Below are 18,837 nucleotides of genomic sequence, written 5' to 3'. Positions count from 1 at the left end.
GATAAGGCTGAGGTCCTTAATGCCTTCTTTGCCTCAGTCTTTAGTGGCAAGAGCAGTTGTTCTCTGGGTACCCAGCCCCCTGAGCTGGTGGAAGGAGATGGGGAGCAGGATGTGGCCCTCATAATCCACGAGGAAATGGTTGGTGACCTGCTACAGCACTTGGATGTATGCAAGTCGATGGGGCTGGATGGGATCCACTCGAGGGTACTGAGAGAACTGGCAGAGGAGCTGGCCAAGCAACTTTCCATCATTTATCAACAGTCCTGGCTAACAGGGGAGGTCCCAGTCAACTGGTGGCTAGCAAATATGGTGCCCATCTACAAGAAGGGCTGGAGGGCAGACCCGGGGAACTATAGGCCTGTCAGTTTGACCTCAGTGCCAGGGAAGCTCATGGAGCAGATTATCTTGAGTTTCATCATGCAGCACCTGCAGGGCAAGCAGGCCATCAGGCCCAGTCAGCATGGGTTTATGAAAGGCAGATCCTGCTAGATGAACCTGATCTCCTTCTGTCACAAAGTGACGCGCTGGGTGGATGAGGGAGAGGCTGTGGATGTGGTCTACCTTGACTTCAGTAAGGCTTTTAACACTGTCTCCCACAGCATTCTCCTCAAGAAACTGGCTGCTCTTGGCTTGGACTGGCGCACGCTTCGTTGGGTTAGAAACTGGCTGGATAGCCGGGCCCAAAGAGTCGTGGTGAATGGAGCCAAGTCCAGTTGGAGGCCAGTCACTAGTGGCGTCCCCCAGGGCTCAGTACTGGGGCCAGTCCTCTTCAATATCTTTATCGATGATCTGGATGAGGGGATCACGTGCACCCTCAGTAAGTTCACAGATGACACCAAGTTAGGTGCGTGTGTCGATCTGCTTGAGGGTAGGAAGGCTCTGCAGGAGGATCTGGATAGGCTGCACCGATGGGCTGAGGTCAACTGCATGAAGTTCAACAAGGCCAAGTGCCGGGTCCTGCACCTGGGGCACAACAACCCCAAGCAGAGCTACAGGCTGGGAGCTGGGTGGTTGGAAAGCTGCCTGGCAGAGAAGGACCTGGGAGTATTGGTTGATAGTCGGCTGAATATGAGCCAGCAGTGTGCTCAGGTGGCCAAGAAGGCCAACGGCATCCTGGCTTGTATTAGGAACAGCGTGACCAGCAGGGCTAGGGAGGTGATTGTCCCCCTGTACTCGGCTCTGGTGAGGTCACACCTCGAGTACTGTGTTCAGCTTTGGGCCCCTCGCTACAAGAAGGACATCAAGGTGCTCGAGAGAGTCCAGAGAAGGGCAGCAAAGCTGGTGAGGGGTCTGGAGAACAAGTCCTACGAGGAGCGGCTGAGGGAGCTGGGCTTGTTCAGCCTGGAGAAGAGGAGGCTCAGGGGCGACCTCATCGCTGTCTATAGTTACCTTAACGGAGGCTGTAGCAAGGTGGGGGTTGGCCTGTTCTCCCACGTGCCTGGTGACAGAACAAGGGGGAATGGGCTAAAGTTGTGCCAGGGGAGTTTTAGGTTGGATGTTAGGAAAAACTTCTTTACTGAAAGGGTTGTTAGGCATTGGAATGGGCTGCCCAGGGAAGTGGTGGAGTCACCATCGCTGGAGGTCTTTAAAAGACGTTTAGATGTAGAGGTCAGTGATACGGTTCAGTGGAGGATGTGTTAGGTCAGAGGTTGGACTGGGTGATCTTGGAGGTCTCTTCCAACCTAAATGATTCTGTGATTCTGTAAAATAGCCTTAAATGTTTATGGTTCTGGAGAAGAGACAAATATCACATAGCAATTTGAAAAATGTTAATATCTATTTTGGCAAGATCTTAAAAATGCAGGTGAAGGGATCCCCTTCTGCCCTTCCATTGTTGTGTTTGTTTTGTTTAATTTTAAACCATTGGCTGTTTACTTTAGCAGAAAAATCCTATTTACGCTTTTTCTTAGAATCATAGGATCATAGAATGGTTTGGGTTCTGAATCCAACCCCTTGCCATGGGCAGGGACACCTTCTAGTAGACCAGGTTGCTCAAAGTAGGTTACTGCTGTCTTGTAGAGTTTTGCCTGTCCTACAGATGTTGTGTGCGTTTAATAAAAAACTTCATGTGCTGATTTTCAAAAGCATGCTATGGTGTCCTGACTTGGCTTTCCGTGTAAGTTACATGCCTGTATTTTTTTTCCAGACTTAACAGTACGGAAATTATGGTGTGTGTAGGTAATTTTGAGGTGCACAAAAGCAAACTGTAGAAGAAGGTGATGTACAAGGTACTGCTGTCTAATAATAGACTAAGCGTAACCAATCACCTAATGCTAGGCCACAGACCTACTCCAGCAGGTAATGGTGTTTGAGCTCACCGGACCCAAAGTAGGTCAGGCGCACGCTCCCCCTCGCCAACTGGAGGGATGCTGCCTGTGGCAGCTCCAAGCTCGGCTTAGTGCTGGTCTGGGAAAGCAGGTGGTAAGTAGTTACAGCTTGGCCATGGAAAGCCTCAGGCTTCTCTGGGCTTCACAGGATGGGAGGCACCGAGGGGTGCTTTTCACAGGCCGAGTCCAGCAGGTGGTTGCCTTGTGCCTACCCCACAGGTGCAGGCACTGTAGCTGTCTCCCTCTGCTTGTGACTCAGTACTTTGTCATGAATTCTGCGTTTCTTCTAGACTTTGGTGCTCTGCTGCAATTCAAGCAATTACATTTTCTTGCTTCCTGCAGTAACTGCAGCTCAATGTTAAACACTTCTAAAAGGTTTTAAAACATTTCTGAATGGCTTTGCTTTAATATTTCCTGCTTCTGACAGAAATAACAAAGGGAAATTACCAAAGTACTTCAAGAAATTTTAGTTTTGTGAGATAGTCAGGGTGGGGAATTTGAGATGAATACAAATCTTCTGAAAGGTTGTCCAGACCTAAGCCAATCTTACAAATGTATTTCTCTGATATCTCTACAAGTAAAACAAGACATGAACGCATTAGCATATAATCATTCTCTTATAAGAGACCTGGTAATATTATATATAAAGAGGAGAAGGTTGAGGAAGTTTTTTGGAAAGGGTGCAAAGAGAGAGCACTAGCAGCAAACACAGTCCCTTTGATAGTGTGCCACATCCAACAAAGCTTAAAGGTAGGATTTTCTGAGGATGTGGGTGTTACCTAAGTATATGCTTCTGTTGGAAAGAGTGATGCAGCCTGTTTGTTTCAGTGGGAGTGGTCAGGCCAGCTCTGGAGTAGTGTTTGGGTGCTTTGAACATTTGACTGCAGCACAGATAAGCAGGTAGAGATCTGTGAGCGGGACAGTAGATCTATCCAAAATCTAAGGGGTCATAAAACCTCTCCTCAGAGTCCCATGATGAAAATGTGTTCTAAGTAATTCCTCCTTATCCTTTAATGTCTTAAAAGGCTGCCAATGGGCAGGATCTTGAATGAAAGGGAAAAATAAGTCTGTAGGCAAAATGTTGTTTGGGGGCAGAAGCAATGGCTAGCTGAAACCAGATGTGTAAAGATCAGTTTATAAATTTGGCAACGACTGTTTCCTTTTCAGGTTAGTCAGAATAACTTAAGCCCTGATGTGTGGACTCACAGCCCCTGCATGCCCGAGCCTGTCTGTATAGTAATTTCTTAAGCAGTTGCTGATATTTAATGGCTTAAAGCATAGTGAGGTGAAGGACTCCTTGGAAAGATGTCTGTGATTTTAACAGCATTGTTACGTTAGCCAGGATGAGGTACATTGATACTTCACGATGCAAATACCGGCATTGGAAATGATCAGCCAGGAGAACGGAGAGCAGCTGTGACCTGTGATGAATGAGCCAGCTGACAATGTTGGAAGCAGAAGGGTAACCTGTGCATGGAATGTGTGGGGAGCTGGGGATTGGCCTCTTCTCATAGATAATTAGTGATAGTACTAGAGGGAATGACCTCAAGTTGCACCAGGAGATGTTTAGTTTGGAAATTGAGACATACCTTCTCAGAAAGAGCAGCCAGGCATTGCTCAGGTTGCCCAGGGAGGTGGTGGAGTCACTGTCCCTGGGGGTGTTCAAGGAAAGGTTGGACGTGGTATTTACGGACATGGTTTAGTGAGTGATGTTGGTGGTAGGGTGATGGTTGGACCTTGGAGGTCTTTTCTAGCCTTTATGATTCTATGAAGTATGTGTATCCCCTGGCTGGGTCTCAGCTCATTGCTCCTCAGCTGATTTTCCATACTGTCCTCCTCCCAGGAGGCTGCTGGAGCCCAGAGCTCAGCAAGCAGAGCAGGCACATCTGGTGTTTGTCTCTTGTCCCTGTTGTGAGCCATAGGACAGTGACCCTAACTGGATGCCTGTGGAAGAGTAAGAATAGGATTTACTCTCCCAGGCTCCAGCTGATGTCTATACGAGTAATGTCCAGAGTCAGAAGACATTGAAAGGTTTAGTGATCTTCAGTCCTGTCCTCTTTCAGCCCACAGAAATTCAAATCTCAGATTAAAGCTGTAAGTGAAATAAGAGTCTAGGATTTTTTTATTTTTTTTTAAAGATGGAACTACCGTGAAGTCTTTGACTTGGCTGCATTTCTGTAATTCCCATTTCATATGTAAACTGTCTGAGTGACTGCCCTGCTACAGATCTTGAGCAAAACAGAGCAAAAAGCATCCCAGCAGAGGAAGCTTTATTCTGCAATGAAATTGCCCAATGCTGTGAACTGCCTGAGAGGAAGAATTATTGCTGTTGGGGTATACTGTGCCTTGCTCTCTCCGTACCAAGAAATGAAACTTTAGAATGAAGGTGCATGATACAGCAACTTAAGGTTAGAAACGTAAAATGGTATGTCAGCAGGTGTGAAATAACGGAACCTTATTTTGCAGACTAAAATACTTGCACACCATTTAATTTTGCTTGTTTCCTTTAACTACCTTGTATATTCTTCTCCTTTCTTCGAGGGGAGAGTTGTAACTTCCTTAGAACAATTTATTGAGGTATGCAACTTCATTGAAGTTGGAGGTATTAATTTGAAGGCATTGCACTTCGAATTTTGCAAAATGCATCTTGGGATACAAGCTGGGGATGGGAAGCATTGCTCACTGGTGATCATCTCACTTTTTCAAAAAAAAAAAAAAAAAAAAAAAGTAGTGAGAGCATTGCATATTTTAGCTTCCTCTTTAGTTTTTTGGAGAGTTTTGTTTCCTGCAAGTAGTGAGCCCTTCTGCCTACATGTATAGTGTATGTCTATCTTTTGTAATATGCTTTTAACTCATTGTGGGCAGAAATGCCGTTGCTCGTTGCTAGTGTACTGGTGACAAGCATAATCTTCTCAGGGGAGTAGCTGACACAAAGTCTCATTCAGGTAGCAAACACAGAAGTAAAAACAGTGCTTGAAACAAAAGGAGGTTGATCAGGGAATGTTTATTTCCATTTTTTTCCAACACTTCAACTGAAATGACAAGGTGCAAAAATGAGACTGCATAAATACTGACTTGTCATTTTTGCTGTATGCAGTATTTGTTTTTTACAAGCACAAATAATGTGCTCTTGAGCCATCTGAAAAGAGAAATGATTGTAAACCCTTTCTGCAGTCAGAAGAATGACGGAAGTTACACTCCTTTTTGCATAATCCCCTCTCTTTTTGCTTGTGGATACAGCTGTGCTAACACAATGCAACATTTGAGTCGAGAGGTCTGCAAAATCCTGGCACCAAAGATAGCTTTCAGACTGAGGCTCTTATTAAATAAGTTTTCAAAGTGGTACTGTGCTCAGTTGTATCTGTGTGTCCTTGGAAGTAAGCTTTCAGTTAACTCCTCAAAGGAAACACTTCCAAAAGGAAAAGTTTAATTTTGCCAAGAACCAGAAACAGTCAGAGTAATTAGACAAACAAGAGCTTTGTGAGTAATAAATGAACTCAGCTTTCTGTGGGGAAGTGCAAATGCGTTAGGAGAACAGGAAAACAAAATGCATGAGAATGCTAAATTTGCTGAAGATTTGAGTTTTTCTGTGTGTATCTCTTACCATTTTCCTGGGTATGGGATTGTGTTTTAGAATGAGGGCGGAAAAAATAAAACACAAACAAGGTTTCCAGAGGTGTGTCTAGTAAGCAGATTAACTGAAGGGAGGGAAGAAGGATCCTGATCACTACGGACAGGTGGTGATCAGAGTTCGGGTGGCTAAGTGTAACAATGCATAAAATGCCAAATAAAATTTCATGAGAGGGAGCCAAGAAGGAGCTGTTTTGACAAGAAGTCAAAAGTCTCGGTTTCATTAAGGTGCCTGAACAGTCCTCTGGTATTCCCATGTAAATGAAAAGCCAGAGAAGGACACAGAGGAAAGAAGATGAAAGGCACTTTCAGCTTGCAAGGTGTCAGCATCCATGGAGAGGTGTTGTAGATAGCACTGCATTTCAGAGGAGTTACCCAAGCATCCTGCTTGTTCCTCTGCCGTGTCCTGCCTCGTCACTGGCACACATGGGCTTTGTCCTGAGTTAGCGGTGCTGTGGGAAGGCAGACAGCGCTCCTCGCCAAGCGGGCTTGTGCTGCTGTGGGGCAGCCATCTGAGCTCAAGGCTGCTGGCAGGAGCCCAGCACCTGCTGCCCTCTCAGAGGAATGAGCTGATGAGACTGCTAAGCAGGTGCAGCACCTGCAGTTTAAACACATGCAGAAAATGCTGCCTTCCGGGCAGCTCGGAGAAAAGTCACACATCGTATGGCAACTTGGCTCCTGCAGCTTGATGGCATTTTCAGATAGGTTTCTGAGCACTCACCCAGGCAATGTCTAAGCAAATCTATTCAGACTCTGCCGTAGTCCTTAAAGCACAGAAGGAGAAAACGCCCATCTCAGGCACGTACAGAAGTAGATATGCTTTGCCACTTTTCTCCACCCAGCTTTGCAGTCACAGGAAGGAGATCCCTCCTTTCTGATGGACTCGCAGTGCCCAGGCTCAACAAAAACAGCTTCCAGGCAGTGGTGCATTGCCTGGGCTGACCTGCAGAAGTGCAAGAGGCAGGACCAAGTGGACAAATGCAGCCTCCAGATGGTTTGTCCATCTGCAGTTGTTTCTGCATCCGCTTCGGACATGCCCTCTGAGCCCTGGGGTGAGAGGGGGCTGTGGCCACCCTCACTGCGGGCGGCTGTCCACCCGCCTCCAGCCACCTGCCCCACCATTGGGCATAGCATCTGTTTGGTGGGGGAACAAAGGGTTCTAATCAGAAATACTGAAAGCCACCCGACCAGTATTTAGGTTACCCGAAGTAGTTCGAAAGCACTCTACGGCCTGGCAAATGTTGTGCCAATTTTCAAGAAGGGTCAGAAAGAAGACCCTAGCAATTACAGGCCTGTCAGTCTCACGTCAGTGCCTGGTAAAATCATGGAGAAGTTGGTTCTCGGACTTATTGAGGTGCACCTGGGGGACAAAGCAGTCATTGGTCCCAGCCAGCATGGGTTTGTGAAGGGTAGGTCCTGCCTAACTAACCTGATTTCCTTTTATGATAAGATCACCCGTATGGTGGACCAAGGGAAACCAGCTGATGTGATTTTCTTGGACTTCAGCAAGGCTTTTGACACGGTTTCCCATAGGATCCTACTGGACAAAATGTCCACCATACAGCTAAATAAAAACATCATACGATAGGTGAGCAATTGGCTAACGGGCAGGGCCCAAAGGGTTATGGTAAATGGGGCTGCGTCAGGCTGGCGGGCGGTCACCAGTGGGGTCCCTCAAGGCTCCATTTTAGGGCCAGTACTTTTCAATATTTTTATAAACGATCTGGATGTAGGAATAGAGGGTATTTTGAGCAAGTTTGCTGATGACACCAAACTTGGAGGAGTTGTGGACTCAAATGAGGGCGTAAAGGCCTTACAGAGGGATCTGGACAGGTTGGAGAGCTGGGCGATCACCAACCGCATGAAGTTCAATAAGAACAAGTGCCGGGTCCTGCACCTGGGACGGGGAAACCCTGGCTGCATGTACAGACTGGGCGATGAGACGCTGGAGAGCAGCCTAGAAGAGAGGGATCTGGGGGTCGTGGTAGACAGCAAGTTGAATATGAGCCAGCAGTGTGCCCTGGCAGCCAGGAGGGCCAATCGTGTCCTGGGGTGCATCAAGCACGGCATCGCTAGTAGGTCAAGGGAGGTGATTGTCCCGCTCTACTCTGCGCTGGTGCGGCCTCACCTCGAGTACTGTGTGCAGTTCTGGGCACCACAGTATAAAAAGGATATGAAACTGTTGGAAAGTGTCCAGAGGAGGGCTACGAAGATGGTGAAAGGCTTGGAGGGGAAGACGTACGAGGAACGGCTGAGGTCACTGGGCCTGTTCATCCTGGAGAAGAGGAGGCTGAGGGGAGACCTCATCACAGTCTACAACTTCCTCGTAAGGGGGTGTCGAGAGGCAGGAGACCTTTTCTCCATTAACACTAGTGACAGGACCCACGGGAACGGGGTTAAGCTGAGGCAGGGGAAATTTAGGCTGGACGTCAGGAGGGCGTTCTTCACAGAGAGGGTGGTTGCACACTGGAACAGGCTCCCCAGGGAAGTGGTCACTGCACCGAGCCTGTCTGAATTTAAGAAGAGATTGGACTGTGAACTTAGGCACATGGTCTGAACTTTTGGGTAGACCTGTGCGGTGTCAAGAGTTGGACTTGATGATCCTTAAGGGTCCCTTCCAACTCAGGATATTCTATGATTCTATGAAGATGGTGGAGGTGCATGCTTGCGTGTTACCTTAAGGGACTGCGTCCAAGCGTGTCCTTCAGAAGGAGCAAACAAACCACCAGAGTCTGCTCACTGCATCAGAGTGCTTCTCCCAGAGTCTCTGGGTAACCTATTCAGAAGCTTCCTCCTCCTATCAATTTCATCAGTGCCTGTAGAAAAGCTGAAACTATTTTGAGAGAAAGGTTGTGATTATCTGACTAGTTGGGAGAATCAGTGTTATGCAGTGTTATTCTGTGCTCTTATGGCTTTAATACGTTACGTGATGTGGGTTTAGCCCAATATAACTTCTGATTTTTTAGGCTGTTGTCTGGCAGAATTGTTGTAATTCAGTTTAGGCTTAGTTTGTTTGCAGTTTTCCCCCTTGTATTCTTGAGGGATGTGGCCAGGCAAATCTGTTTATCTGGCTGCAATGCCAACTGTTGGCATGGATCCATTCACTGGCTCTAGAGAGCTGAGAAGGGCAGGGCCTTGAGCACAGCTGAGGCTCAGAATTACAGTCATAGGGACAGTAACAGTAGTACATTGATGTTAATGACTATGGAAGAGTGTAGAGCCTCAGAACCTCATCCAGCGAATTCAGCAGTGATCTCCAAGGCTTTCTTCTGACTTGGAGACGCGTTCTCGGAAGGGACCTGAGGGAACTGAGTTTGTGTGCTTGCATTCTTCTGTAGGTTTGAGTGTGGAAACTTGAATCTGTTTTGAAATATCTGTAGAAGTCTTGGCATGGTCTTATTTTGGTAATGAGATTGCATGTAGACATCTTTGTGGTAAAATAAAAAAAAATAATAATAAAAAATCCTGTGAAGGAGACATTGTTTGCAAATGGGTTGAAGAACGACCGAGAATAGAGGTGGCAAAACGGATACATGGTCTTGCTCATAACCCCCCCAATGCAACTCATTTGAAATCCATGCCCATGGAGCTGATTTTAATGTTGTCATTAAGAGGATAGCATGAACTTAGAAAATCACATTTTTGTTGTAATTCCTTCCTTTTGGGGTTTCATGGGTCTCACTCTACCTTCAGCATTTCAGGTGCAAATTTCAGAGTTGCAGAATTCATTAAAAGAAAACATAATAATTGTATAATTAAAACCCTCTTGTATGCCAAGCTTCATGTTGTTTAGAATACCCAGTATCAAATGGGAGAAGTCTATGAAATGTCTGGTATTCCCCAGAGCGGAACGACTGTTGTGTACCTGGCTTTCCTTGGCCCTGTTGCTTGTGACAGACAAGGACACAGTTTGTGTCTCAGATGATTTAACAGCACCTGCAGCCCCACCCACTTTGCTGGACTTCAGTCTTCTGTAGGATTGGCTCTATCAAGTTACATAGACTTTTAATAAAGCAACCCAGATGGCAGTGTCTTAGAGCCTCATCAAGAATGTGTTCCTTTAAATATGTTGACTTTTAAAAGGAAGATCTGGATTTTTAATTTTTTTAAGCTTATTTTTCTTCTTTCTGGGTCATCCTCTAGCATTTGGCTTTCATAGCAATGCAGCATTCTGGGTTTTTCTTCTGACCTTTAAAGTCTGCTAACTCTGCCTGGAAAACAGGTTGGCTCCCAACATGGCTGCTTGCTAACAAGACAATGGAAAAATGTAACCTTTTCTAGTGCTCTTGTGGTCTGACCTCTGGAAAGGGGGTGCACATTGTTAAACTTTCTGCTACATCTTAAAACCAAGAGTAAATGTTTTTATCTTGCTTCTACTTCTCACCCTTTCCAGTGTGTGTGCTTGCCAGGGCTTTCCAATTAAACCCTCTGTCTTTCAAGCTCCTCCTTCCTGCTTGGTTCTGTTCACCTCTGTTGATGCCCTCTCATAATGCAGGAGGGGTGTTGGTTTGTTTTTTTTTTTTTATGCCCAGAATTCTCTTGCCCAGCTGCTGCTGTTTGCTCATGTTTCATCTGCAGCCATGCCACTGAACTTGTTTTTCACCGCTGCTCCCAGCCAGTTATTTTCATTGAAGTTTGTATTGAATCAGCAGCCCTACCTTCACCCGTAATGCCTTCTGTATGCAATACTTGCCCCCTGGGTAACTGGAACTTCCAACATAACCACTGCTGTGTTGTCAGTGGACTAGGTGAGTGAGGGAGAGAGTAGGCTAGTTTGATGCTTGCTGTTAAAAATCCCAGAAGGACTTCTTAGCCTTGGAATTTGGTTTCTGTTTAACTTGACGTTTACTTACAAGTTACTGATGTGAATTGGTTGTGACTTGAGAGGAGCTCTGCTAGTCAGCTAGAGATCACCACTGTGATATTTCTCATTATGTGCATAAGGGCTGCTTACATGTTGTAATGCTCTTCCATATATTAAACTGTTCATTCAGTTTAGCTTCTTCCTAACTGCATCTTCAGCTTCTGGTTTGAACGTGACCCTCAGAAAAGTTAATTGCATTTTAATAACTTCAAGCAAGTGTGTGTTTTTTTTTGTTTGTTTGTTTGTTTGGTTTTTTTGGGGGGGAATGGAGTGGGGTGTATTTTTTAACTTATGATAACGTGTTTTTTTCCCTGTGGGTAATTTTTCTTTCTCCTTCTCAGTCAGCCCCACCAATACTATGAGACTTCAGGGTGGATTGTAGTGACATCTAACATTTTGTTATATTTGTACTTCAGGCTAAGGTCAAGCAAACAAACAAAGCAATTGTTACATTTTAGCATTCCTTTCTAATGAGCACATTGAACATCATCCTAGATCTACAGGATCAGCTGTGAAGAGATGGGAGAAATGTGGAACTTCAAATACTGTCTTTTTGAAGCAATTTATGGAAAAATAAGACTAAAAGGATATGTAATGGCATTGGTACGAAATAAATGGTACCATGTTGTTGACAGAAAGGGTTTTGGCAGAAGGCTTGTTGTGACTGTTTCTGTGGCTTAGAAAGGAATTTCCTACAGACTGGACTAACCATTAAAAATGTCTCTGCTTTTAGGATTTCAAGACATTTAGTGGAGTCTTCCCAGGGACGATGTCGTCTTTGACGATGAAAGCTCATTGTTTGGACAAAAGAGGAAGTTTCTTTAAGGTAAATACGGTATTTCATTTATTCCGATAGGAAGAGATGCATTTGCTTGGAAGCACTAGGTTGCGTATTTTCTAGGTTGCAGTAAAAAGTCTTTTTTTTTTCTTTGACAAAAAAAAACACCAACACCCCTTTCCTGAGAAAACTTGCCTTAGTTTACATTATTCTTCACTGTCTGAGTTTTGCAACTTAATAGACCAATACAAAACACAAAGTGCATGGTTTTAAGTGAAACTGATGTTGCAGAATGTGCAGTACAATCTGTGGTATGTAGAAAGTTCTGTAAAATTAGAAGCATTCTTTGAGGATCTCTTCTTACAAGTATTAGTTGTAGTTAAATTACCACCCATGTATTCCACATGTATGTTTTCCTGTATACTGAATAGAGTATTTGGTGTAAAACAGCTTGTGGCATTCTTTGCCAGTGATACTGAGAACATAAGCTTTATTATATGCAGGCATAACAATGTTAGAGCTTTCATAATTTGGATTTGTGTAGTTTGAAGTTACAATATGGGTTTATGATTTCCATTATTGGATTGAAAATTAGTTTCATAGCCTATTTTAAGAAAAAACCTGTGGAGCTCCTCGTGTGGGTAATCTGAACAATCACAAAAATACTACCTTCACATTCTCAATGTGTTCTTCAGTCATTTTTGTATTGTGTTTTGTTTTTTAAAGCTGAAGTGCATCTTCTTTGAAACAAAGAAGCTGTTGTTTAGCTCACCACAGTGTTCTGAAAAATCCAACATCTCACCACCCTCACAGTAAATAATTTCTTCGTTATATGTAATCTAAATCCACCCTCTTCTAGTTTAAAGCCATTACCCTTTGTCCAGTCCCTACACTCCCTGACAAAGTCCCTCCCCAGCTCTCCTGCAGCCCCCTTTAGGCACTGGCAGGCCGCTGTAAAGTCTGCCTTGAGCCTTCTCCTGTCCAAGCTGAACAACCCCAACTCCCTCAGCCTGGCTTCGTAACAGAGGTGCTCCAGCCCCTTTATCATCTTTGTGGCCCTCCTCTGGGCTCGTTCTAATAAGTTCACATCCTTCTTGTGCCCCAGGCCCGAATGCAGGGCTCCAAGGGGGTTCTCACAAGAGCAAAGCAGAGGGAGACAATCCCCTCCCTTACCCTGCTGCCATGCTGCTTTTGGTACAGCCCAGGGTATGGGTGCCTTTCTGGGTTGCAAGCACACATTGCTGGCTTATGTTGCACTTCTCATCAACCAACACCCCCAGGTCTTTCTCCTCAGAGCTGCTTTTTATGCATTTTCCACCCAGCCTGTATTTGTGTTTGAAACCTCTGATGTCAAATTGGAAACTACAGGCAATCAGTGTATCCATCGCCTGTGCATTGTACAGATCATGTATGTTTGTGCACTTGTACAAGTAGATTACCTTTATCCTTCCCCTTTCCTGCATTATTAGAATATATTAGAATAGCTAATTTTGAGTAGCTATTTTTGAGTTTGTTTAATTTAATTTGCCCTGTATTGCTGTGTTTAGGAGACCTGGTGATTAAGATACAGCTTTTACCCACTCTGCTCTCTACCTCACAATGCTCTCCCAGGTGCCCAGATTGCATAGCATGCTTCCACACATGTCTCTTATGTTGTACATGTTCATTTACAGTTGCAAAAAAAAACAACACTTTAGCATGCTGGCATACAGTTTCTCAGGACACTTATATCCTCAAAAAGAGTATCTTACGGTTCTCAGTAACTTTTATGAGAAAGGTTATTAGCAACTACCAGTAGGCAACTCCACCTTTCCTTTCCTGTTTGGTTCTTAAATAGTTCCCACTACTGTAGCTTCTAACCATCTCTTACTTTTTTTTTTGCATTCATTCTCCCAGTTGTTACTACACCAGGAAAACAGTACTGTCCCCACCTTACAAAACGTGAAGGTCTGTGTGCTTTACAGGGTAAATTCTTCCAAGTTGTTATTCCTAGTACTCACAACTGATGAAGGCTCAGCCAGCAAACTGGAAAAGGGAAGCCAAGATGGAATTAGGCTGGGTAATTTGGGGCCTGGAACGCTTGCCAGCCGCTACAGAGGGAGCCTGTGGTAAAACAAGGAACAGAATACATGTCTCTGACAAACATCCTTTTTACTGAATCAACCTTCTCATCAAAATATTACTAAATTGCAAGCAGTACTGAACTGGCATCAGAAACTTTACACCACTAAATTCTGTACCAAAATCAAGTATCAGTTAAAACTTTGCTGTTTACAGATGAATGAGATGCTGAATAGTGTTAGTGGTCTCAGAAATCCATAGCTCACTGAGTAAAATAACCAGCAATTGCAGCCGCATATCAAAATATCTAATTGTATACATGTAGAGATGAGCCCAGAAATAGCATTCCCAGTTTGGTTCATCTCTGGCACTTCGCCATCTCATCACACAGGGTGCTTTTTGAGGGTTGCTATGCTCTGCTTATCAAAACAGGAAGGAAAAGATGAAATGCTAAAGAGGATGCAGGTCTCCAGCAAGAATGAAAAATGAGATGCTGGATAAGTGCTGGAGCTCATTTGTCCTTTCTGATGATGATCCTTGTTGTCTTTAGCCTGTATCCCCTTGCCAGATTAGAAATGCTTTCCTTCTTAGCTGTTTTAAGCATAGAGCTTGGAAACATTCTACAGTGGTCACCTTGGTTGACTCTTTTAATGTGATTGCATTAAAGATTTTAAAGATCGCAGTTCTGTTTGTGAGAAACACTCCGTAGCCAATAACTTAGGCTCAGGCAAGGATCTCAGTGAAGTAGTAATTTATTCGCGATTGCAATGGCGGGCGCCCCACAAGCAGGAGAGAGCGCATCTACTAGTTCCAAAACACAGTTTATATACCTTTTGATGGCAGGACCCTCCCCTGTTTCCCCACTGAGTGGGTAATCCAGATTCACAATCTATCTGATGCTTCACAAACAATGCATGGCCTTCAGTCGCCGGCCTGTTAAATTTCAAATTTCTTTTGACATTTTTACTGCTTGAAGTGGTAATGTTTCTTCACTTATCTGACTTGACTTGACACCGTGATTTTCACCTAATTGTCCTAAGGAGTCTGATTGTCTGCATTTTACAAGGTCGCCTGCTAAACTTTCTTATCACTGTAAGCATATCTCAGTACCACATTCCCTCCTTCTAAACAATGTAACTCTGCAAAAACAACATTTCTATTCCCACAATTCCCCCCTTTTCTTTTTTTATAATCTGTTGATTTTTGCAAAAACTCTTTTTATTTTTATTTATTTATTTATTTTAAGTGTAATTTGGTAAATATCTTCCTCTTCTTCGCTTTCTTTGCTCTCCATTTCCTCTAATATCATTTTATCTGAGTAGGGTGGTGGATCTATGGTCATTTGTTTCAATAATGTGGTTTCAATTAACCACTGGACAAGTCCCCTTACACAGGGGACTTACACAGCCAATAGCTGTCAAAACTCCTGCTACTACAATCAAGGATGTAAATATGGACATTACCATCCCTTTCCATTTACCAAACCAAGATTTCAACCATCCTGTGATGGAAGTGTCTGCTCCCGAATTTTCTGCCAATTCATTGGCAAGGGTAGTAAGCCCTTGCAATGCTCTTGTTACTGTGCCATCCGGGGCAGTATTGTTACGGATAAAAGTACAACGGTTGCCCAGCATCACGCATACACCACCCTTCTCCACGAGCATCATATCTAATGCTATCCTGTTTTCCCAAGCCATTTTGCTGATGGCATCTAGTTGTTCAGCGATTCCTCTCATCGCATCCTTGGTATAATTGATGAATCTCTGCTGATTATAATAGAAATAATTAATCCAATCCACATTTTTATTGATTGTTACCCACCAGAACAGTAACTCAAACCCTGCAGCAATTTAATTTCTGGCTTTATGTTCATCCGGAACTCCTCTAGGTACCCCAATAGAATCTATGTATACTCTATCATCAAATGATATTCCTAAGCCTCCTTTACTTCTGGGTATTTGTGATGTTTCTCTTTCAAATGCCAGGGTGAAGGGTATAGCTGATTGAACAAGTGCACAAGTGCCTTCCCAATTAGATGGTAGGGTGGACCGTAAGATCTTCCCTGCACCGTACCACCAGAGATCTGCCCTGGGGATCTCCAGTCTTGAGCAGTTTCCCATCAAGTCCTTGGTAGCACAAGGCAAATTCTCCCAGATGCCAGGTAGCACTCACACCCTGCCGTGAGAGGCAAGCTGTATGGTTACCTATAGCTGTAGAGAATGCAGGGGGAACTGTGATATAGTTATCATGCAAGAAACAGCAAAGAGAGACTTACAGGCCTCATTTCCCCAGGCAGTCTTTTCTTGGTACAATGCAATCATACATCGCATCCCTTGGGAGTCTTTGGTCCACCCCCATGGGAAGGGCACTATCTGGGCAATCGGTCATCCCGAGGCACAAGCATAGCAGTAGCTACGATTGAGACTCTGGACAGTATATTTGACCCATTCTATCCAGGCATTCACGTCCCCATACCCTGTTTGAATCTCAAATGTTTGAACTGCCACATTTCAGAGGGCCTCCTGTTTACTCTCCTGTTTTCTCCTTGAGTTTCTCCCTTTCTCTGATGGCAATAGAGGATTGTTTCCATACAGCTATTCTCAATCTGGCTGTTGTGTCTCTCCCAGTTATTTGTTCTTTCTGCTCAATTGTCATTGGGCATTTAAATCTCCACAAGCTAACACCTCACAAGCATCAAACGTGACGGCTTGTGGTACATAACCCTCTGTCACAGTCACTCATATTTTGATGGGGTATCCCGTTTTTGCTATTATCTGGTCATGCCTTTTCCAAGTTACCAATTGACCAAGGCCTTCTCTGAGGCCTAGAATCACTAAAAACAAAATTAGTAATCAATTTTTCCCTGTCATTATTTTTAAACCTTAGGTTTCCAAATAATTATCGATACAAAAATAAGATGTACACTACTACTATAACAACCCCCCCCTTGGGAGCACTGCAGTTCGCTATAGGTCTGTCCTTTCTCTCAATCACAAGTCACACTCATTAGTTACCTGTGAAAATAAAAGGTTAGTTTACAATTGTAAGCTCTTATCCTGCTCAGAGTCCACTACGAGATTTTTCTCTTCAATTTCAACTTCCAACAAGTCTTTTGTAGGAACAGCTTCCCAGGTACTAGCGTCGACAGATGCCTTCACTCAAGTATAGTGAGTCCAACCTTTTTCCGCAATTCTTACGGCTGTTTCAGTGGTCAGTAATTGTCCTTCCCATTCAGGCCGGAGTTGACTCTTTCCAGGTCCGAATCAGGACCCAGTTTCCTGGATGATGGTGGTGAATGGGGAATTCCAAAGGTGGGGTTTGAGCCAACAACCCACAGGTCCTGAGAGATGACAAAGAAGAAGACAACCCCAGAATACAGTTCTTAAGGAAACTCTCTTATTTTGAATTGTGGTATCTCATCCCTTCTGCCCAGATAGGGTAATCTGAACAGCATCTCATATGGTGAAATTCCTATATCCTTTCTTGGTGCTGTTTAAACCTGTAGGAGTAAGCATTTTACCCAAGGAAGTTGGGTTTCTAACACTAGTTTAGTTAATTGCTTCTTTAATGTCTGATTCATTCGCTCCACCTTCCCAGAAGAGGAGGGGTGCCAGGGGCTGTGAAAATCCCACTCAATCTCTAAGGCCTGCTTTAATCCTTGCAGTAAAGCTTACACCCATCTAGTCACGTGGTCGATTAGGACAAACAAGTAACTCAGTAAAGTTTACCTGTATACTTTGGAAAGGTCAAACCCCTGGCTCCCGTCCCCCTCTAGATGGGTTACAGAACACCTTTTTATTTACCTTTTGACATATGGTACATCCTCTACATATGTGCTTCCCTAAAGTGTATATTCCTATACAGACATATTTTCTTAGCACAACATCACACATTGCTTGCACCTCCTAATGACTCTTCTGATGTAAAACAGTTAATATTTGCCTCATTATCACTTTATTCAGCATTTCTCTCCCATCAGGGAGTATCGATTTTCCTTCAGACTTCATGGCTCCTGATTCCTTAAAAAAATCTTTCTTTTAAAACTTTTTAGTTCTTTCTTAATTTTCAACAATTCCCTGAATCCTCTCTGCATTTATTCTGTTTTCCTTCAGACATTAGATGCCTTAAATACCTGACTTCTCTTTCTCCATATTGTAATTTATTTATTTATTTATTTATTTATTAATACTCCCAAGCCCTGCTTTCCCAGAAAGTTGAATAGCTTGTTAGTAGCTTCCTTCACAACTCTTTTCTCCTGTCCTGACAATAGAAAACGATCCACATATTTGTTAACATTAATACCTCCTTGGGAGGTTGTAATTGCTCCAAAATCTTGTTTAGAATTTACCCAAATAGATAGGTGTCCCTGTAAACCCCTGAGGTAAAATTGTCCACCTATATTGTTGCTTCCGCCCCCATTTCAGGGTCTTTCCAGTCAGAGGTGAATATACATGTATGTTTGCTCTCAGGGCCAGAGAGCACTCCATTAATAACACTGTTATTCCAGTCTAACAATTTACTAGTTGAATGCCCAATTTAATCATCAAATCCCTTCCCAACAAATTAGTCCTTGCCTTGGGTACATACAATAATTACCCAGTGATCATTTTATCCCCTAGTCTCAGCTTGGTATCCCCCCCAAAGTGACACTGTTATCCCAGCCCCATCACTTTTTAGGGTTTCATTAGTTAATTTAATCCCTGATACTTTACAGGTCAGTAATGACCTAGCTGTTCCCCAGTGTATTGGGTTTGATGGCAAGGTTCGGGGGCTGTGAGTAGGGGGGGTGGGAAACTGCAGTGGCAGCCCCCGTGAGAAAAAAAACCCGGAAGCCTCCCCGTGGCAGATAAGGGACAATTTCATCTGGCCCTAAGGGGCCCACTGCTGCCCAGAGCCAAGCCATGAGCAACACAGTCCGTGCCTCTGTGAGAACACATCCACGAAAACAAACAAACAAAGAAACAAACAAAAACCTGCTGCTCAACAGCAGTTGGGAGAGCGAGAAACCCCCCCCGCAGACACCAAAGTCAGTGCAGAAGTAGGGGGAGGAGGCGCTCCAGGCGCTGGAGCCGAAGCCCCCCCTGCGGCCGCTGGAGAGGCCCCTGGTGGAGCAGGCTGTTCCCCCCTCCCCGATGCTTGGGAAACTGAACAAACACCACAGCAAATATGCAAATATA

The 18,837-nt window shown here is 44.2% G+C and overlaps 1 protein-coding gene across 15 annotated transcripts in view; it reads left to right on the top strand.

Moving 5' to 3' along the window:
- Positions 1 to 18,837, top strand: part of RIN2 (Ras and Rab interactor 2) — a 310,183-nt gene that overhangs the window by 245,962 nt on the left and 45,384 nt on the right. For all 15 annotated transcript variants that reach the window (XM_084514283.1, XM_084514291.1, XM_084514295.1 and 12 more), the window contains one exon: positions 11,555 to 11,647. In XM_084514283.1, coding sequence (XP_084370409.1) covers positions 11,555 to 11,647 — 93 coding nt within the window. The remainder of the gene's footprint in view (positions 1 to 11,554; positions 11,648 to 18,837) is intronic.

Source organism: Aythya ferina, assembly GCF_964211825.1.
Source record: "Aythya ferina genome assembly, chromosome: 3".
Lineage (NCBI taxonomy): Eukaryota > Metazoa > Chordata > Aves > Anseriformes > Anatidae > Aythya > Aythya ferina.
Note: the sequence above shows the minus strand (reverse complement) of the source record. Positions and strands in the feature narration are given on the sequence as shown.